This window comes from Synchiropus splendidus, chromosome 15, assembly GCF_027744825.2.
Source record: "Synchiropus splendidus isolate RoL2022-P1 chromosome 15, RoL_Sspl_1.0, whole genome shotgun sequence".
Classification (NCBI taxonomy): Eukaryota; Metazoa; Chordata; class Actinopteri; order Syngnathiformes; family Callionymidae; genus Synchiropus; species Synchiropus splendidus.
Genome location: NC_071348.1, coordinates 324589 through 342438, shown reverse-complemented (window position 1 = coordinate 342438; position 17850 = coordinate 324589). Strand labels below are relative to the sequence as shown.

Sequence of the window (17850 nt, the reverse complement as noted above, 5' to 3'; positions counted from 1 at the left end):
GCTGGCTTCTTTTGTCTCAGTCTTGACATCGTTGTGCCCTTGTCTAATTCTCTGTCTGTTTTTTTTACAAGTACGATAAGGTTCTTTCCTTACCCGAAGCCAAGACTGTCATCCAGAGGTACAGCAGTGTTAAAAAGATCCTGTTGGAGTTTGAGAACATCTACCATCGAAGCTGGATGAAAAAGGTTTAGAACAAATTCATCGGTGTTTCATCCGCTATAGAAAACCCCACGTCCTTTTGTGCTTGGGCTGCTCTAATGTCGCCTATTCCCGTCACCATAGGTGGAGGGTGCAAGAATGGGGTTGCGGGCCTCTTTGCTCGTCAGATCGCCTCAGACCGGGGCACTGTTTGTAAACTTTGACCCAGAGATTTTGACCCAGATCAGGGAGGTGAACTACATGAAGAGAATACACTTGGAGATCCCTCCATTTGCAGCCGTGCTGCATCAGAAACAGGAAAGCCTGAAGAGGAACCATGATAGATTGCAGGTATGTGTCACCCGGTCGTGTCCTTTCAATGAGGCCAGCCACAGAATGAATGAATTAGACTTTGTAACACACGGTACCTGATGCATGTTGTCTTCCAGTTGATGTTAAGTGAGAACTCCAGAGTGCGGGTCAAAATTCTGTCTGTTTTTGAGCAGCTGGCGAAGCCGCATCTTGCCAAGGTACCGTTCCGTTTATTTGCTATCACGACGGTCATTTATCACCTCCATTATTGTGTCGTTATCCGCTCGATTAAGGTGGATGAGGCTATACAACCAGGGTTGACGTCGCTCAACTGGACCTCCATGAACATAGACAGATACTTGAACCACATCACCGAGTCTCTGAGTGAGTTTATTCAGTCCAGCAACACGGCGTTCAGCGCACATCTTTATATGTTGGAGACACTGATTCCCAACAATGTGTTTGTTGCTCGTCCGTTCCACAGGAGACCTTGAGTTGTTAATGGACCGCGTGAATGACCTGGTGGAGGTCAGGATCGAGTCGGTTTTGCAAGAAATGAGCGCGACGACTTTGTGTTTCTTGCCAGAAGATGGTCCCGTCACCTGTGAGGAGTTTGTTCAAATCACGAGGGTAAACGCGATCTCGGTGTAACACTCAGTATTTCAGTTCAAACGGCTGAGTCACACACATTCATCTCTGTCTGTGCAGGACCTATGTCTGAAACAGGCCCACAGTCTCCATACTAAGAGCCTACTGGTCGAGGAAGCTGCAAATGAAGTGATCAACATGTTGCTGACTTTTGACCACAATCAAAGGGAGGATGCTGAGGATGAGAGCTTCGCTGGGAGCAAGATCCTGGAGCGTGCTGACAGTGAGGGTAATCTGGGATTTACATTTGAACTGGACTTGGTTGGTCCCGTGAAACAGGCCTAACATTTGTGAAACATATCCAGGGGAGGACGAGGGACGCTCACTGGGCCTGCCCTACTCCAGGAGCAGCCTGCACCCCCCCGCCAGTGTGGGTCGACCTTCCCCTTTGGCGAGGAAAAAGAAGAAGAGAGTTCTGATGGAGGTGTTGGAGGAAGAAGCTCGAGAGCTGCTGGCGCACTTCAACCATCGAAACATTGATGCCTTGCTCCGTCTGACACGCCACAACCTGGAGATGCTACGAAAACGCATCCACAACTCATCAGCGATGCACTCTTCTGGTGAGGCCGTCCGTCTGCAGGCTCAGTATCCCTTCACTGCGTTCACACGCTCGGTGAGGTCGTTGTTTTTATAAGTATGACAATTCCCACCTACCCTGAAGCTGATGCGGACTCACCCGGCCGAGCGAAGAGCAGCAGCCTGCCGCCCATCTTTAAAGTCCACGTGACCCTTACCATCCCCAACATCTCCATGGTCCCGGCCCTGGAGGAGGTCCAGAAGGCCATGAACCAAGCAGTGGAGTGCATCGTCAGTGTCAGCCAAGCCGTCGGCCAGTGGAGCCAGGAGAGGATCTCAAAGGTGCGCTTTGCTTTGAGAGAGTCAAATCCGGAAGGACGGATTTGACTCTTCGGGCACTTGAAAATGAGACGCCTTTTGCTGTTTCCAGAGGAAACTGAACGAACGGCGAATGGCAGCTCTCGTACGGGACAGTTCCGACAGCGACACAGAGGACGGAGCAACAACCTACAGAAGCATCGCTGGTACACATTGTTGACCACACTCTCAAAATATCGTCCTTCTTGAAGATCCCTTCCCACTGCAACTGAAATCTATGGCTTACAATGATCGTCCGTCACCAGATGGCAGTGAAATCTCAGCGCAGGTGGTTCGATCAATTCCCTGCCAGTCCAGGAACTATCTCAAGAGTGTTTCGGAGAATAAGGAGATAGTCAAACTGGTCAATGTGCTCAGCACGTCCATCAGTTCATCCAAAAAGGTACGCTTCTGAAAAGTCGGTGAAGGCTTGCTTCGCTGTGCCTGTGTGTAGATTCAGCACGGCTGTCGCCCCATGTAAATACTGATCTTGTTTTGCAGGAGTTGATGATGACTTTGGACGGTTTCGCCCACTACCATCACATCTGGAAGAAACCACGGGATGAGACAATGCAGCAGTAGGGGATTCTCTAGATATCCAGATGTTGTTTTGGCTTGTTTATTTTTGCTCTGCTTTGCTGCGCGCAGGTTCATGGAAGAAAGCCCCTTGCTGTCAGAGTTTAAAAGTCAGATACTCTACTATCGTGATTTGGAGCTCCGAATCAATTCAGAGCCTGAATTTCTCAACGTAGGAGCCTTTTCTCTCTACACGGGTGAGATGAGTTGCCTGCAGGAATTCCCGGCAGATAATCTAACGTTGAAATTGTCTGCCCGCCGAAGAACATCTCAAACTGTCGCTCGGCGCTGAGACCAAGAGCTGGATGATGGAGTACGGCCGATACTGCAACAAGAAGTATCGCTCCGAAATGGAGCGCATCTTTGCTTTCATAGAAGAAGCTGGGAAAAAACTGAACCGGCGGATTGCAGATCTGGACGACTTTCGAATCGCCATGGCAGCTCTCAAGGAAATTCGAGAGAGTGAAATATCGATTGATTTTCAAGTTGGTCCCATTGAGGTAAGACTGGTGGAATATTGCTGGTATCTTTTCTCATCATCTTCAGAACGACACCAAATGCTAGTACGTGCCTCAATTCATTTCCGTTTCTAAACAGGAGGCCTATGCCATGCTTCATAAGTTCGGGCTGCCGGTGGCGAAAGAGGAGGGCGAAAGGGTGGATGCGCTGCGGTACAGTTGGGAGAAAATGCTGTCTCGAGGAGAAGACATTCAGAATGAGCTGATGGCTCTGCAGCCCAGATTCAGAGTGGAGCTGGCCAACAACGTGGAGGTCTTCAAGGAAGACTGTCGACACTTCTACGTGGATTATGAAAAGGTAAATGAGAGCATGATGAAGCACTCAACTGGTTTCACTATGTGTATGTCGGACTCACGGATCCACAACGATGACCCTCCAGGATGGGCCAATGGCTGTCGGGTTAGCTCCTCAAGATGCCAGCGATCGACTTATCATGTTCCAGGTGCAACATTGCCTCAGCTCAAAAACATACTCCCCATTAGCGAGTTATAAAAAAAAAAAACTCATTTCACTGTGTCATGTTTCCAGAATCGGTTCGACAACCTGTACAGGAAGTACGTCACTTACACCAGTGGACAGGAGCTGTTCGAGGTTCCTGTCAGTCAGCATCCCCAGCTGTTGGAGATCCGGCTGCAGCTGACGCTGCTGCAGAAACTGTACGGTCTATACAGCAACGTGATTGAAACTGTGAATGGTTACCACGACATCCTGTGGGCGGACATTCACATCGAGAAGATCAATAATGAACTGCTGGACCTCCAGACCAGGTGAGAGAGCTTGCTTTGTGTCCGTGAAATAGGTGCTCTTCAAGGCACTTACTCATCATGCTGTGTTAAAAGAAAACGGTCAGCAGGTTAGTCGAATGTAAAAGCAACATGTGCGTCATATGGCCTCCTTTGTTTGTCCTTCATCCATCCATCGCGGGAAATGGAAATAGGCTGCGGCTTGTAAAACACACTTTTTCATTTCCAAATTAAGCCCAGTTTCGCACCCTCTCTTTCGCCCAGACCTTGTTCAGGGTTGGAGGTCATTTCCAAATTATGCCGATGCGAGACTTGGGGAAGACTTGACGTTCTTTTTGGGCTGCCAGAAAGTAACGTTGGGGCTCGTTCGTTTATGATCTTTCGGTTTGCTGCTCCACTTACATGAGGTGGGGCATTCGTTTTCACTTGCTGATCGTCTGCACCTCAGACGTGCCCCGATTACCAAATGTATTTCACTGTTGACTTTTGTGGTTTCAACTAGTTCTGAAGTGTGAGTGAATGAGCGTTCCGCCCGACACCTTGTAGCCACCCGTTCCTTGTTTTCATTGGAATGTGATGTGGAATTTTACTCTGAACTGGTCTTTATATCAGCCCTGAAGTCAAATAACTTTCAGGGTCCATTTTGTTGTTTATCTTTCAGGTGTCGGAAGCTGCCTCACGCACTCAAGGAATGGCCAGCTTTTCTTGACCTGAAGAAAACCATTGACGAGTTTAGCGAGTGCTGCCCCCTGCTGGAGCTCATGACCAACAAAGCCATGATGGCTCGACATTGGAAAAGAATAACAGAGGTCAGTGAAACGGAACAGCCCCACGTTTACATGCACCGTGTTCTGAAACGCAAGTGTGGGACCAGGTCACCGGACACGCATTTGATGTCGAGACGGATAACTTCAAACTGCGCAACATCATGGAGGCTCCTCTTCTCAAATATAAAGAGGAGATTGAGGTGCGGCTGACTGAAGCAAGGCGTCTTTTTCAGTTCCTGACGCGTGTTTCTCTGTAGGACATTTGCATCAGCGCGGTGAAAGAACGAGATATTGAACAAAGGCTCAAGCAGGTAATAGCTGAATGGGACAACAAGACCTTCACTTTTGCCACCTTCAAAACAAGAGGAGAGCTGCTCCTGAGAGGCGACAGCACTTCGGAGATCATCACCAGCATGGAGGACAGCCTGATGATCTTGGGCTCTCTCATGAGCAACAGGTGGGGTTGTGTTTGTGGCTGAACCGGAGCGCACTGAGGCATTTACTGAACTCCCCTCCGCAGATATAACGCCCCCTTCAAGTCCCAGATCCAGAAGTGGGTTCTGAATCTTTCCAACACCAATGATATAATAGAGAACTGGATGACTGTCCAGAACCTGTGGATCTACCTGGAGGCTGTCTTTGTTGGTGGAGACATTGCCAAACAGTTGCCGAAGGTATGTGCGATACGGTGTGGGACACATATTGCCATCAGTAGCCATCGTGAGGATACACATAATAACGGGATAATTGTTGTTGTCTAAAATTGGAAAACAAAAAGAAAATAACAAGTCAAACTACAGCGTGACGAATGAGGCATGACGAGTGTCAGTGATAGTGAGGCAGCGTCCGGTTGCTGATTTCAGGAAGCCAAGCGTTTCTCTAACATTGACAAGTCGTGGGTGAGGATCATGATGCGGGCCCATGAGATGCCCAATGTGATCCAGTCGTGCGTGGGAGATGAGACAATGGGGCAGGTTCTCCCTCATCTGCTGGAGCAGCTGGAGATATGCCAGAAATCGCTGACTGGGTGAGTCTCAGCTGGCACCGCAGCTCTTTGTACAACAATGCTTTTTTAGAATTCACCATCTTTCTTATTGTATCCGACCGGACAGCTACTTGGAAAAAAAGCGGCTGCTGTTTCCACGATTCTTCTTTGTCTCTGATCCCGCTCTGCTGGAGATCCTGGGCCAGGCATCGGACTCTCACACCATTCAAGCGCACCTCCTCAACGTGTTTGACAACATCAAAACAGTCCGGTTCCACGACAGGGTAATTTCTCTGCTCACAGATCAGCCTCATCTCGACCTGCCGCGCTGACAGCTTCAACTTTTTCAGGTGTATGATCGCATATTAGCAATAGCATCACGAGAGGGGGAAACTATTGAGCTGGACCGTCCCGTCACGGCAGAAGGGAACGTTGAGGTTTGGCTCAATGCGCTCTTGAAGGAGTCCCAAAGCTCTCTGCACTCAGTCATCCGGCAGGCCGTGGCATCAATCCAGGACAGCGGCTTTCAGCTAACCGAGTTCCTCAACTCTTTTCCTGCTCAGGTGAGGATGTATCCGAGTTCCAGCTGTTCCGTTTGTGTCTTAGGAATGTAACTTTGGACGCAGCTCTTGAGATATTGGACATCAGTGCGGGAAGAATAAAGGCGGTCCAATCTCAAAACCTACCGATGAAACTCACCACATCTTCCATTGTAAAGTTAGTGATGATATCTTTTTACATGCAGACAGATAACTGTCCAGAGATGTGCTCAGTGCAAATGAAATGTATTGTGGCATAAATGGTGCATACAACAGTTAATAATAATCAGAATCAGAATCAGAATCAGATTTATTGCCATGGTCAGTGGGGAGCCCACTAACTAGGAAAGTGTTTTGGAATAACGTGCGGTCAAAAAGTAAATAAATAATAAAATAAAATAAAGTAAAATAAAAATAAATAAATAAATAGAATAAAATAACAACAAGGCTGTTCAGGAATTCAACAGTCTGAGGGCCGAGGGGAAGAAGCTGTTCCTGTGACGGGAGGTTGTGGTCTGGATGGACCGTAGCCTCCTGCCAGAGGGAAGAGGAACAAACAGTCCATGTCCAGGGTGAGAAGGGGCGAAGGCTCTGATCCCACCTGCACGTCTCTGGCTCCTGGAGACATACAGGTCCTGAAGAGGTGGCAGGCTGCAACCCATCACCTTCTCAGCAGAACGTACGCTGTGCTGCAGTCTGCTCTTGTCCCTGGAGGTGGCGCTGTTGTACCAGACGGTGATAGAGGAGGTGAGGATGGACTGGATGATGGCCGTGTAGAACTCCACCAGCAACTTCGTCGGCAGTCGTAGTTTTCGTAGCTGCCTCAGGAAGAACATTCTCTGCTGGGCCTTCCTGATGAGGGACCTGATGGTTGGTCCTCAGTGAGGGTGGTTCCTAGGAAGCAGAAGGAGTCCACAATAGGAATGGGTGAACCAGCCAACATGAGAGGGGACAGAGAAACTGTGACTCTCCTGAAGTCCATGACCATCTCCACTGTCTTCTGAGCTCCAGGTTGTTGTGGCTGCACCAGGACACCAGCCGCTCCACCTCCCTCCTGTAAGCCGACTCTTCTCCATCTGAGATGAGCCCGATGATGGTAGTGTCATCCGCAAACTTGATCATAATAATAATAATACATTTTATTTAAAAGCGCCTTTCTGAACCCCCAACGACACTGTACAGGAAGTCAGAACAATAACAATAAAAGAGCAATAAAATCAATAAAAACACACACAAAAGGACAGAAAAATGTAGGTGGAAGGGTGATATTAGCTGTTGTATGTGGTCCTGAACAGATGGGTTTTGAGTCTTGATTTGAAGAAAGAGTTTAAATTACGGAGAGTTTGATGTGTCGGCAGCACACTGGTGACGACAGTGTTGTTCTGTGTCCAGGTGGGACTGTTGGGTATCCAGGTCATATGGACCAAGGAGTCTGAAGATGCTCTTGCCAACGCTCGATATGATCGCAGCGTCATGGCAAAAACCAACCAACAATTTCTGGACCTGCTGAACGCGCTCATTTCAATGACCACTCGGGACCTCAGTGCCGTGGAGAGGACCAAATATGAAACCCTCATCACCATCCACGTGCATCAGAGAGACATTTTTGATGACTTGGTGAGTTGTGAAATCTAGTCTTTTTTTGTAAATGTGGATGTTGAACGTCAAGCAGCAACAACCTCTCCTGCGGTCCATGTGGTGTACGTTCTTTTGACACCTTCTCAGATCCTCATGCGTCTTTTATTTGTGCCCTGGACTTGTTTTGCTCGTTTACGTATTTGCACCGTTCATCTCACACAACAGCCCTTCATCTTCATGACTGTTTCCCGTGCACCCTTCATCTCACACACACCTCTCTTTTATGTGCTCTCCTCCAGTGTCGGCTACATGTCAAGAGCCCCAATGATTTCGAGTGGTTGAAGCAGTGCCGCTTTTACTTCAACAAGGATCGGATGATCATCCGCATCACAGATGTGCCCTTCGTTTACCAGAATGAATTTTTAGGCTGCACAGAGAGGCTTGTCATCACGCCTTTAACTGACAGGTAACGGACATTCATGCCTTTTTTTTCTATCAAAAGATGAACAAACCAAATCGCTAGTGTTCTGTACATTAATGACGCGTTGGGCTGGTGAAGTTGGAGAAATGCATACTGCAGTAGCAAGGGTGTCGCCTCCTTCATATTTCAACACACTCGGTTCAAACAAAACGTCCTCCTCTTTCATCACCTACCTCGAGATGGTATCATTGTCTCAAAGGCCGAGATAGAGGGGTTAACAGTTGCGCTTCATGCCGGGACATTATTACCCTGTGCAGTATTAGGGTGATACATTTGTGTCCCTGAACTTGCAACAGTCAGTCTCGGACCTGCCTGTCTGTCAAACCTAGTCTAGTCTTCCTCCCCGCACCTCTAACTTGTCATCACAGGCTTTGTGTACCATCTTTCTGCAGCTCTTTCTCTTCCCTCCCCATCCATCTTTCTGCCTGTGCCTGTCATCCCTACAATATCTGTGTATCTGTCGTCCGTCTTCTTGTCACAAGCATATCTATATACTATGCATTTTAATCACTCAAGTGTTTATGCATCATTATTTTGTGCAGTATGCGATGAAATATCGCTCCGTTCACAAAGCTCAGACTGCCATGCAACAGGAGGTGGATGGGCACACAACCGGACTCGTTGCAGCTGACCTTCTTCAGCGAACTCATTTTATTGAAAAGGGAGAGCACGGTGTTAATAACTCTTATCACCGCTGTCAGTTGGGGGAAGGCCGAATAGCACCTTCAACGAGCGAGAGCTGCAGGCAAAGGCTGAGAGAGGTGTGAGAGCAGGGGGGGGGGCAGCAAGGTGGCAGGAGAAGGATGAGAGGAGACAGCAGCTGGAGGAGAGAGATACCACGCCACATCGGAGCCAAAGCTCCAGAGCGATTCCTGCCTCACTTGCATCTTCCAGCTCCGATTTGCACTTCCAGTTCTTGTTTAATCAGGTGCACTGTTGGTGGGTGGCTGATGGCCGAGTGTGACATTGTTCTCAAAGACGCGACACCTCTCATTTTTGTGTTTGACTCTGTCAGGTGCTACATCACCCTGGCCCAGGCTCTCTACATGAGTATGGGCGGAGCTCCTGCTGGTCCTGCAGGAACAGGTGGGATTGTCGAGATGATTGCTTTTTTGGTGGCCTGAGCTCAACTCCTGAGCCCACGGAACCAAAACTGTGAATGACCAAGTCTTTTCACTTGCAGTCACCAGAGTTAAGTCACAATCAAGACAAACAAAGCTGCCTTATTTCACGTCCTTCTTTTCTAGGTAAGACGGAGACCATCAAGGACATGGGTCGATGTCTTGGAAAATATGTTGTGGTCTTCAACTGCTCGGACCAGATGGACTTCCGAGGCCTGGGAAGAATTTTCAAAGGTAACACGATTACCGTCTTCAACCGTGAAAGTCTCAAGTCTTATTTTTCTCAGGACTGGCTCAGTCTGGCTCTTGGGGCTGTTTCGACGAGTTCAACCGCATCGAACTCCCTGTGCTGTCCGTGGCCGCTCAGCAGATCGCCATCGTCCTCAACTGCAAGAAAGAGCGACAGAAAACCTTCATCTTCACCGATGGAGACACCGTCGAAATGAACCCGGAATTTGGCATCTTCCTCACCATGGTAGGCGCCTAGTGTGCTCCTGGGTTGTTGCTTCAAAGTCCTTTGGTGTTGATGGTCTCCTATTCTTGGTGTGTCGCCCGGACCACAGCGTCAAACTCAAGCACAGTGTAGTTCACTGGGATCTCTAGCTAGCTGAAGGGCGATGTCTTCCTCTGAACTAGAATGTGGTGCAGGAAGCAAAGAATCCAACCGTTGAAATGCTGATTTTTTTTTTTTTTTTTCAAATGAACAATAAGTATAAACAACATATGATGATCTGCATTAGGTGCTCAAGTAACATCAAAACATCCCCGTGCCTTTTCTATCTTTTCCTTGGCGTCAGAACCCAGGCTACGCAGGTCGGCAGGAGCTCCCCGAGAACTTAAAGATCAACTTCCGCTCCGTGGCCATGATGGTTCCCGACCGTCAGATCATCATCAGAGTCAAACTTGCCAGCTGCGGTTTCATCGACAACATGGAACTGGCACGCAAGTTCTTCACTCTCTACAAGCTTTGTGAGGAGCAGCTGTCGAAACAGGTGCAGAACTCATTCAAGAGAAAGCGTTATTTGACCTTTTTATGAAGACCTTTGTACTGCTCCTCTTAGGATTCACTCATTCAAATGAACCGCTTTCATTAGCTTCACAATGTATCATTCGATGCCTTTGTTCTTCCAATGATCTCTAAACAATATGTTTATATGATGTTGTTATTCTTCTATGTCTATTGTTGTTTTGGCAGCCCTGATGCTCAGTACACACACAAAGATCTACTCTACAAAGGAAGTGTCGTAGTAACACGGTGTCAAATTTCTCTAGGTCCACTATGACTTTGGTTTACGGAACATCTTGTCGGTGCTGAGAACATTGGGAGCAGCCAAACGTGCAAATCCCAGCGACACGGAGTCCACTATCGTCATGAGAGTCCTCAGGGACATGAACCTTTCCAAACTGGTACAGTGTTGAATAGCCATTCCTCAGAAAAGAGCGTTTTCGCCGAGTCATGTTTGGACTGTTGGTCTCTCAAGATCGATGAGGACGAGCCACTCTTCTTGAGCCTGATCGAAGATCTTTTCCCGGGTATCGCGCTGGATAAAGCAGGCTACCCGGAGTTGGAGGATGCGATTGACAGACAGGTACAACAAACCACGGATGGCTTCCGGCTCTGCTCAGAGGGAGCTGCTTCCTTAGCTGTTTCTACACAGATGCAGTTGAGCGTAGACAGTCGACTAGTCAGTAGTGGCCCCCTGCAGTACCTATTCTGGAACCTATTCTGCTTCATTCTCCCGCGGGAGCCTCACTTAGAATGTTTACTATAGAAGACGGTCTGTCCTGTTTTTCTCAGGTGAATGACGCGGGACTGATCATCAACCCTCCGTGGAAGCTGAAAGTTATCCAGCTGTTTGAGACTCAGAGAGTTCGTCACGGCATGATGGCTCTGGGGCCCAGCGGCGCCGGGAAGACTACTTGTATACACACGCTGATGAAAGCCATGACAGGTGCCTCTTGAGATCTTACGTCATGCCAGGTTGCAGTCCAACTTTTTCACCTCGAGCGCTGATGCCTACAGACTGCGGTCAGCCTCATAAAGAGATGCGCATGAACCCTAAAGCCATCACGGCTCCTCAGATGTTTGGCAGACTTGATGTGGCAACTAATGACTGGACCGACGGCATTTTCTCGACCCTGTGGAGGAAAACGCTGAGAGCGAAGAAAGGTGAGGATTCGTGCACGGCTAAGGGATTCAAACGCTGCTCAACTGTCACGCGTTGTTTATGCTGCTAAATCAGGGGATCCAGTCATGTTCTTTTTCCTTTTTTTGGATTTTTTTTTTTTTATTTCAAGTTGTTTGATTTATTTCTTACCCATTAATCCAGGGTTGAAGTTCTTGCAGGCCACGTAAACTGAACAAGCTGGCCGGATCTGGCCTTGAGTACGACACCGGTGTGCTCTTCCCAATGTTGCGGTCGGCATGGAAACCAAAGAGCTATCGTTGCAGTCGGCATGGAAACCGCATCGTGTTTCATTACCCATCTAGCCGGCTTAGGTGCTTTCATATTTATTTCTCTCCGTCGACACAACAAGGGGATTTGAAAGAGCGATTCTGTGTTAGAAAACGTATCTTTTGATGCAGTCTTCTCGCTACAGTCGATTAAAAATAAAGACGCGCTCTTGCATGAGCATACACAGTTGAAGCTCGTGCTTCTGAACGCGTGCGGTTCGTCGCGCCGCTATTGCCCCGACAAGTTTTGCTCTCGCTTTATAGAACAACCGTACCTTGTTGTTTTTATCAGGGGAGCACGTCTGGATTGTTCTGGACGGACCAGTGGATGCCATCTGGATTGAGAATCTCAACTCAGTCTTGGATGACAACAAGACCCTCACATTGGCTAATGGAGACCGTATTCCCATGGCGCCCAACTGCAAAGTCGTTTTTGAGCCGCATAACATTGACAACGCCTCGCCAGCCACCGTCTCACGTAACGGCATGGTGTTCATGAGCTCCTCCGTGCTCAGCTGGAGCCCCATACTGGAGGTAAAGTCCGTACCGGTCCTGTACATCGATCAACACCACTAATTAACACGCCGTCTGCTCCCAGGGTTGGTTACTGAAACGCTCCCCTCAGGAAGCAGAGGTGCTGCGGGAGCTATTCTCCTCCTCATTTCCTGATCTCTACCGCTTCTGCATCCAGTCACTTGAGTTTAAAATGGATCTGCTCGAGGCCTTTGTCATCATGCAGTGCGTCAACATGCTGCAAGGACTCATACCGTCAAAAGTAATCCCCAGACTGCTCTTTATTCACAGCACCGAGTCTCAGTCGTGCGGAAGGAAGGAATGTGATTTTCCATTGTTGGTCTCATCGGAAGCGTACGTTTGTTATGCTTCAGTGTGAGGAGTTATTTACAGCCAGTCATCACAAATTTGTCTTTGAGTTAACTATACATGCATGAAATAAATGCGGTCTCAAGTCAACTCTCGGCAGGTGAGGTAAAGTGTGGATTTGACTCCCCCTCAGGAGCAGTGTGGCGAGCTCTCTCGCGAGCATCTGGAGCGCCTCTATATATTCGCGCTGATGTGGAGTGCGGGAGCTGTTCTTGAGCAGGACAGTCGCAGGAAAATGGAGATGTGGCTCAGAGGGAACACCGGTGTCCATCTCGATCTGCCGGAAATTTCCCCCGACAGTGAAGATACCATGTTTGACTTCCACGTCACAGCAGATGGTGAGCGGCAGGAGATGATTGGTTATGTGGTGGAGATGATTGGTGACGTGAGTTTAAATCAGTCTCATCCCGACAGGCCAGTGGGTCCACTGGAACACAAAGGTGGTCCAATATGTTTATCCAGCCGAGTCCACGCCGGAGTACAGCTCCATCTTGGTCCCCAATGTAGACAACGTTCGAACCGATTTCCTCATTCAGACCATCGCAAAGCAAGGCAAGGTGAGGTGGTGGAGCCGCCGCCGTCTCTTACGGCCTCTTTGAAAGCTGTTCACAGCAGCTCGATCCTCGGTAAGGGGCCACACGAGGGGTCTAATGTTTCATGTATTCACGGCTGCACTTGAGGTGAGGCACCGTTCTCCAGATCGCTCTGCTGAGAGACCAGATTAAAAATTCAATATTCTGTTGGGAAGCTCGCACGGCATCGTATCAGTTCAACAAACACCTCTTCAAACTAACGCACTGATGGCGAAGTATCGGAATCAGAATCAGAATCAAATTTATTGCCATGGTCAGTGGGGAGCCCTCTAACTAGGAAAGTGTTTTGGAGTCAAAAAGTAAATAAATAATAAAATAAAATAAAGTAAAATAGAATAAAATAACAACAAGGCTGTTCAGGAATTCAACAGTCTGAGGGCCGAGGGGAAGAAGCTGTTCCTGTGACGGGAGGTTGTGGTCTGGATGGACCGTAGCCTCCTGCCAGAGGGAAGAGGAACATCCGTTTATTAATGGGAGCATCAGCTGGATGTCTTCTGGCACATGATATCTCCCGGATCCTCCAAACTGCATGCCTCCCGAGGGAGAAACTTTTGTCTGAAACACCTTCCTAAAGTCACTGAACAGTTTGCACACATTTACAGAAGGACACCTGCAATGATCCTGCTCGTAGCTCAGCTTCTTTGGATCCAGTTGCATGCTGTTTAATCATCCATCTTTTTTCCAGCAGGATATGATGTTGGGAAAATGATTAACTGCCGAATTAGCTGGCAGTTTACACGTGCGACAACGCAAGCGGAGTTAAACCTAGCACTGCAAACATGTTTCTCCAGGCTGTTTTGCTGATTGGGGAGCAGGGGACGGCCAAGACGGTGATGATCAAGAGCTACATGTCCCAGTTCGACCCGGAGACTCGTATAGGAAAGAGTCTTAACTTCTCATCTGCTACAACGCCGCTCATGTTCCAGGTAAAGGCCTCTTCAAACCTCTTCAGTTCCATTCAGTTGGAGGCCGTCCTCTCAAGCGAGAGGTGAACTTAACCTGTTGTGGAGTGACCGTGGCACGTACGGCCAGAGCAGCTGTCTGAGCACCAGCGAGCTAGCATCCATCATGCCGGCTTCGCTTTGATTTGAGCCATTTCTGCTCCATCGTCTCTTCAATTCCATAGAGGACAGTTGAAAGCTACGTGGACAAGAGGATGGGTTCCACTTATGGACCACCCGCCGGGAAGAAAATGACCGTGTTTGTCGATGATGTCAACATGCCAATCATCAACGAGTGGGGAGATCAGGTAGGACTCTGGTACTCACCGGACTCTGATGGGCTCTGAAACACCCGTGTCGATCATGAGAAATCTTTACTCAGGTGACAAATGAGATTGTTCGGCAGCTGATGGAGCAGAATGGATTCTACAACCTGGAGAGACCAGGGGAGTTCACCAGCATCATTGATGTTCAGTTCTTGGCAGCTATGATCCATCCAGGTGGCGGACGCAATGACATTCCACAGCGACTCAAAAGACAGTTCTCCATCTTTAACTGCACCCTTCCTTCCAACCAATCTATTGACAAGATATTTGGTAAGTATCGAGCCAGAATGTAAACCCTCATATGTCAGTTGAGCTACGGGAAGGATCTTCTGGTGAATGGCAACAAGGCTTCCGTTCTTATACAGTGGCTAAAAGACTGTTATAGCAGTAAGTTCTAGTACAGGCAAAAAGAAGCTGGTAAAGAAACAGTGCGTGTTTTGAAAATGATTGATGTGGTAGCTGCGAAAGTGGAGTAGTTCAACAGGACAAATGTAAGAAGAGCTTCAGTTTGAAATAGAAAACACCGTTGAAATCCACACTCAAAAATGTGACGAGGAAACCGCAGCCAGGGTCCAGGGTTGTCAAAGACGTCAGTCTCATTTCCCATTCTAATGTGTTGGAACTGTAAAACACTGGCGTTTTATGGCTGCTTGTTTACGGTCAATGTTACAGTTACAGACAAAAGGCTCTCAGGGCCACTTTGGCCAAAAGCCTTAACCTCCTCTGCCACGCTGACCTGCTTCAGCACCTTGTCCTTCACTGGGTTCTGCTGCTGAATTTTGAAGTTGTACAGCTTCATCTGATTCCCGGCTCTTCTCCACACATTTGAAATGTCTGTGAATTGACTAGTTTTCACTCCCGCCCCATAGAACTGTCAGTAGCAGTTCAAGATGAATACACTTGGAGTGATGTTGCGACATGTGCAGAGAGCGTTTGGCACTTTTCATCCGGTTTGGCCCTCTATGGTGGAAAATGTCCACCCAAATTAAGACTTCCACGTATGACGCACACAGACTGTGGAATATGAAGCGAAATCAATTGAACAAGTTCAAAACATTTAACCCAGCAGTGACAACTCTGTCATCAAAGCGGGTCCACAAAAGGGTTCTGTTGACAGAAGTACTGATCGTGGAGATTCACGCGCTGAAGAATTCATCAGTGAGTTGTGTTCATCTTGTCCAAAATGGTCCATCTGAAATCGGATCAAGGGCCGGTGTGGACACACCGATCTTATTTAGCGTTCTAGTTCTTGGCTTCATAGAAACCTCTGTCAGAGATTATACAACATGCTCCCCTCTTCACAGGTGCCATTGGTGGAGGCCACTTCTGCCCAGAGAGAGAGTTTAAGGAGGACGTTTGTCAAATGGTGCCCCATCTGGTTGGTCTGACTCGCCTACTCTGGCAGATGACCAAGGTTAAGATGCTTCCCACGCCTGCCAAGTTCCACTACATCTTCAACCTCAGAGACTTGTCCCGAGTCTGGCAGGGCATGCTCAACACCACCGCTGAGGTCATCGACTCAGTCGAGGTGAGGGCTGCGTCGCCGTTCAGGAAACGCATGCAAGGGTGGCTGCTTCTCGGCTTCACAATAAAAAGTGTTCAGGTTGACCATGGAGGTTTACACGAGGTGGAATATCAGTTACACAGAAAGGATTCAGCACATCGCTGCAAGTCATGCTTCAAGAGAATTGTACTTGGAGTAATGGACTAATGGACTAATGACAAGTTGGACAGAGATTTAAAGACAACCAAGGGATGGACAGCAACAGAAATGAATGATGAATTATTTCCTCATGATCTCCGCTTGCAAAATGGACAAAAAACAAATGAATACATTTCAATGAAACACTCCGGACTTGTTGACGCATGAGACGTGTTGTTGATATAGGGACGAGGCGTATGCGCCTGGATCTCATGCAAAAATTTTCAGCTTCGTAAATGTAAAAACAATAGTAGTGGGTGCAGAAAAACAATCATAGTAATGGGTACGACTGAGTGCCTTTGTGGTAACCCACTGATTTCTAACGTCATGTCTACCAGTATGTACGAGTCATGAATTTTGGGATGGGACAATGACAAAACAATCTCCTTCACGATGAGGGCAGTTAGAACATTGATTCAGTGGCAACGATACGTCATGCATTAATGTCTAATACATTTTCACAGTCGGAGGGTGATTTCCATTTGGAGTGCAGATGCGGCCCTGTTGGTTTGGGGGCTGGATGAATTATTGAGAGCGACGGAATATATGGTTACCACAGGCAGGCTGAGGTCCAAACTGACGCAGCCGTCTAAACGTGTTGTTGCCAAGAACTGTGAAACAACACTGGAGTTCATGTCAACAATTCCATCAAATGAGACACTAATCAGCTGCTCAGCCGGGAAAGTTGATACTAATCTGGTTCTCTGATTTCTGAAATGTTTTTCAGGTGCTGCTGTCGTTGTGGAAGCACGAGTGCAAGCGTGTGATTGCCGACAGATTCACCGTTCCTGAGGACCTGCTGTGGTTCGACCAGGCTCTGGTGAACTTGGTGCAAGAGAAGCTGGGCCTGGAGTACAAGAGAATGGTGGACGGAGTGGACAGATACTTTGTTGACTTTCTACGAGATGCCCCTGAAGCCACAGGTATCAGGCGCCGGAAACATGACCTTCTGTCATCTGACTATGACGCGATTTCTTTTTTGTTTTTCTCCCCTGCAGGGGAGGAGCCGGAAGACAGCGACTTTGATATGCCCAAAGTATACGAAGCCATCGAGTCGTTCGACAGCCTGAGGGAGCGACTGAACATGTTCCTCAGCCATTACAATGAGAGTGTTCGGGGGTCTGGAGTGGACATGGTCTTCTTTGAGGATGCTATGACTCATCTGGTCAAGGTAACGTTCAGCGCCAAGCTGTAGCAAACACGGAATTGAAAAAAAAAACAACCTTATTTATGATGGGTTTGTGTGTAGCTGTCGAGGATAATCCGGACCCCAGGGGGGAACGCACTGCTGGTCGGCGTTGGAGGATCTGGCAAACAGAGTCTGACCAGACTGTCCTCATTCATTGCTGGATACAAGACATTCCAGATCACACTCACACGGTAATAAACTCTCTATCAACTAGCAGGGTGCTCATGCAAGTGGTGGTCCAAACAAAGCTCGTGAGAGTTACTAAGTGTTGCTCAAAATGGACTCCGACAAACACCAAACGCACAAAAGACAACCGTGGAATACGCGATTAGAAACATGAGCCGCAGTTTGTCGCCACAGTCGCGAGGAAATTGATAGTTTTGTTTTGTCATTTGTCACCTTCAACACCTGCCTGGGAACACATGGAAGAGCTGAGCGCCCCAAAGTCTCAGCACTTGTTGTTGAGAATCGACCTGAAACAA

At 48.1% G+C, this 17850-nt stretch overlaps 1 protein-coding gene across 4 annotated transcripts in view; it reads left to right on the top strand.

Annotated features, from left to right (window-relative positions):
• LOC128771935 (dynein axonemal heavy chain 5-like) overlaps nucleotides 1–17850 on the top strand; it is a 44063-nt gene that overhangs the window by 7818 nt on the left and 18395 nt on the right. The window contains exons 16-59 of one of the 4 annotated variants that reach the window (XM_053887830.1): nucleotides 72–185; nucleotides 283–489; nucleotides 588–668; nucleotides 744–834; nucleotides 935–1080; nucleotides 1159–1321; nucleotides 1404–1658; nucleotides 1760–1956; nucleotides 2045–2138; nucleotides 2238–2374; nucleotides 2473–2549; nucleotides 2620–2744; nucleotides 2812–3047; nucleotides 3145–3363; nucleotides 3446–3508; nucleotides 3595–3833; nucleotides 4471–4618; nucleotides 4684–4776; nucleotides 4834–5033; nucleotides 5097–5250; nucleotides 5440–5603; nucleotides 5689–5845; nucleotides 5912–6124; nucleotides 7493–7717; nucleotides 7978–8144; nucleotides 9175–9245; nucleotides 9407–9514; nucleotides 9568–9755; nucleotides 10078–10272; nucleotides 10553–10687; nucleotides 10762–10869; nucleotides 11079–11232; nucleotides 11304–11450; nucleotides 12028–12269; nucleotides 12334–12510; nucleotides 12751–12955; nucleotides 13032–13174; nucleotides 14002–14136; nucleotides 14337–14459; nucleotides 14534–14747; nucleotides 15782–16005; nucleotides 16907–17102; nucleotides 17178–17350; nucleotides 17429–17559. In XM_053887830.1, the coding sequence (XP_053743805.1) occupies nucleotides 72–185; nucleotides 283–489; nucleotides 588–668; nucleotides 744–834; nucleotides 935–1080; nucleotides 1159–1321; nucleotides 1404–1658; nucleotides 1760–1956; nucleotides 2045–2138; nucleotides 2238–2374; nucleotides 2473–2549; nucleotides 2620–2744; nucleotides 2812–3047; nucleotides 3145–3363; nucleotides 3446–3508; nucleotides 3595–3833; nucleotides 4471–4618; nucleotides 4684–4776; nucleotides 4834–5033; nucleotides 5097–5250; nucleotides 5440–5603; nucleotides 5689–5845; nucleotides 5912–6124; nucleotides 7493–7717; nucleotides 7978–8144; nucleotides 9175–9245; nucleotides 9407–9514; nucleotides 9568–9755; nucleotides 10078–10272; nucleotides 10553–10687; nucleotides 10762–10869; nucleotides 11079–11232; nucleotides 11304–11450; nucleotides 12028–12269; nucleotides 12334–12510; nucleotides 12751–12955; nucleotides 13032–13174; nucleotides 14002–14136; nucleotides 14337–14459; nucleotides 14534–14747; nucleotides 15782–16005; nucleotides 16907–17102; nucleotides 17178–17350; nucleotides 17429–17559 (7034 nt within the window). Of the gene's footprint in view, nucleotides 1–71; nucleotides 186–282; nucleotides 490–587; nucleotides 669–743; nucleotides 835–934; nucleotides 1081–1158; nucleotides 1328–1403; nucleotides 1659–1759; nucleotides 1957–2044; nucleotides 2139–2237; nucleotides 2375–2472; nucleotides 2550–2619; nucleotides 2745–2811; nucleotides 3048–3144; nucleotides 3364–3445; nucleotides 3509–3594; nucleotides 3834–4470; nucleotides 4619–4683; nucleotides 4777–4833; nucleotides 5034–5096; nucleotides 5251–5439; nucleotides 5604–5688; nucleotides 5846–5911; nucleotides 6125–7492; nucleotides 7718–7977; nucleotides 8145–9174; nucleotides 9246–9406; nucleotides 9515–9567; nucleotides 9756–10077; nucleotides 10273–10552; nucleotides 10688–10761; nucleotides 10870–11078; nucleotides 11233–11303; nucleotides 11451–12027; nucleotides 12270–12333; nucleotides 12511–12750; nucleotides 12956–13031; nucleotides 13175–14001; nucleotides 14137–14336; nucleotides 14460–14533; nucleotides 14748–15781; nucleotides 16006–16906; nucleotides 17351–17428; nucleotides 17560–17850 lie in introns of all 4 variants that reach the window. The other 3 variants (XM_053887829.1, XM_053887831.1, XM_053887827.1) reach the window with 3 other exon arrangements.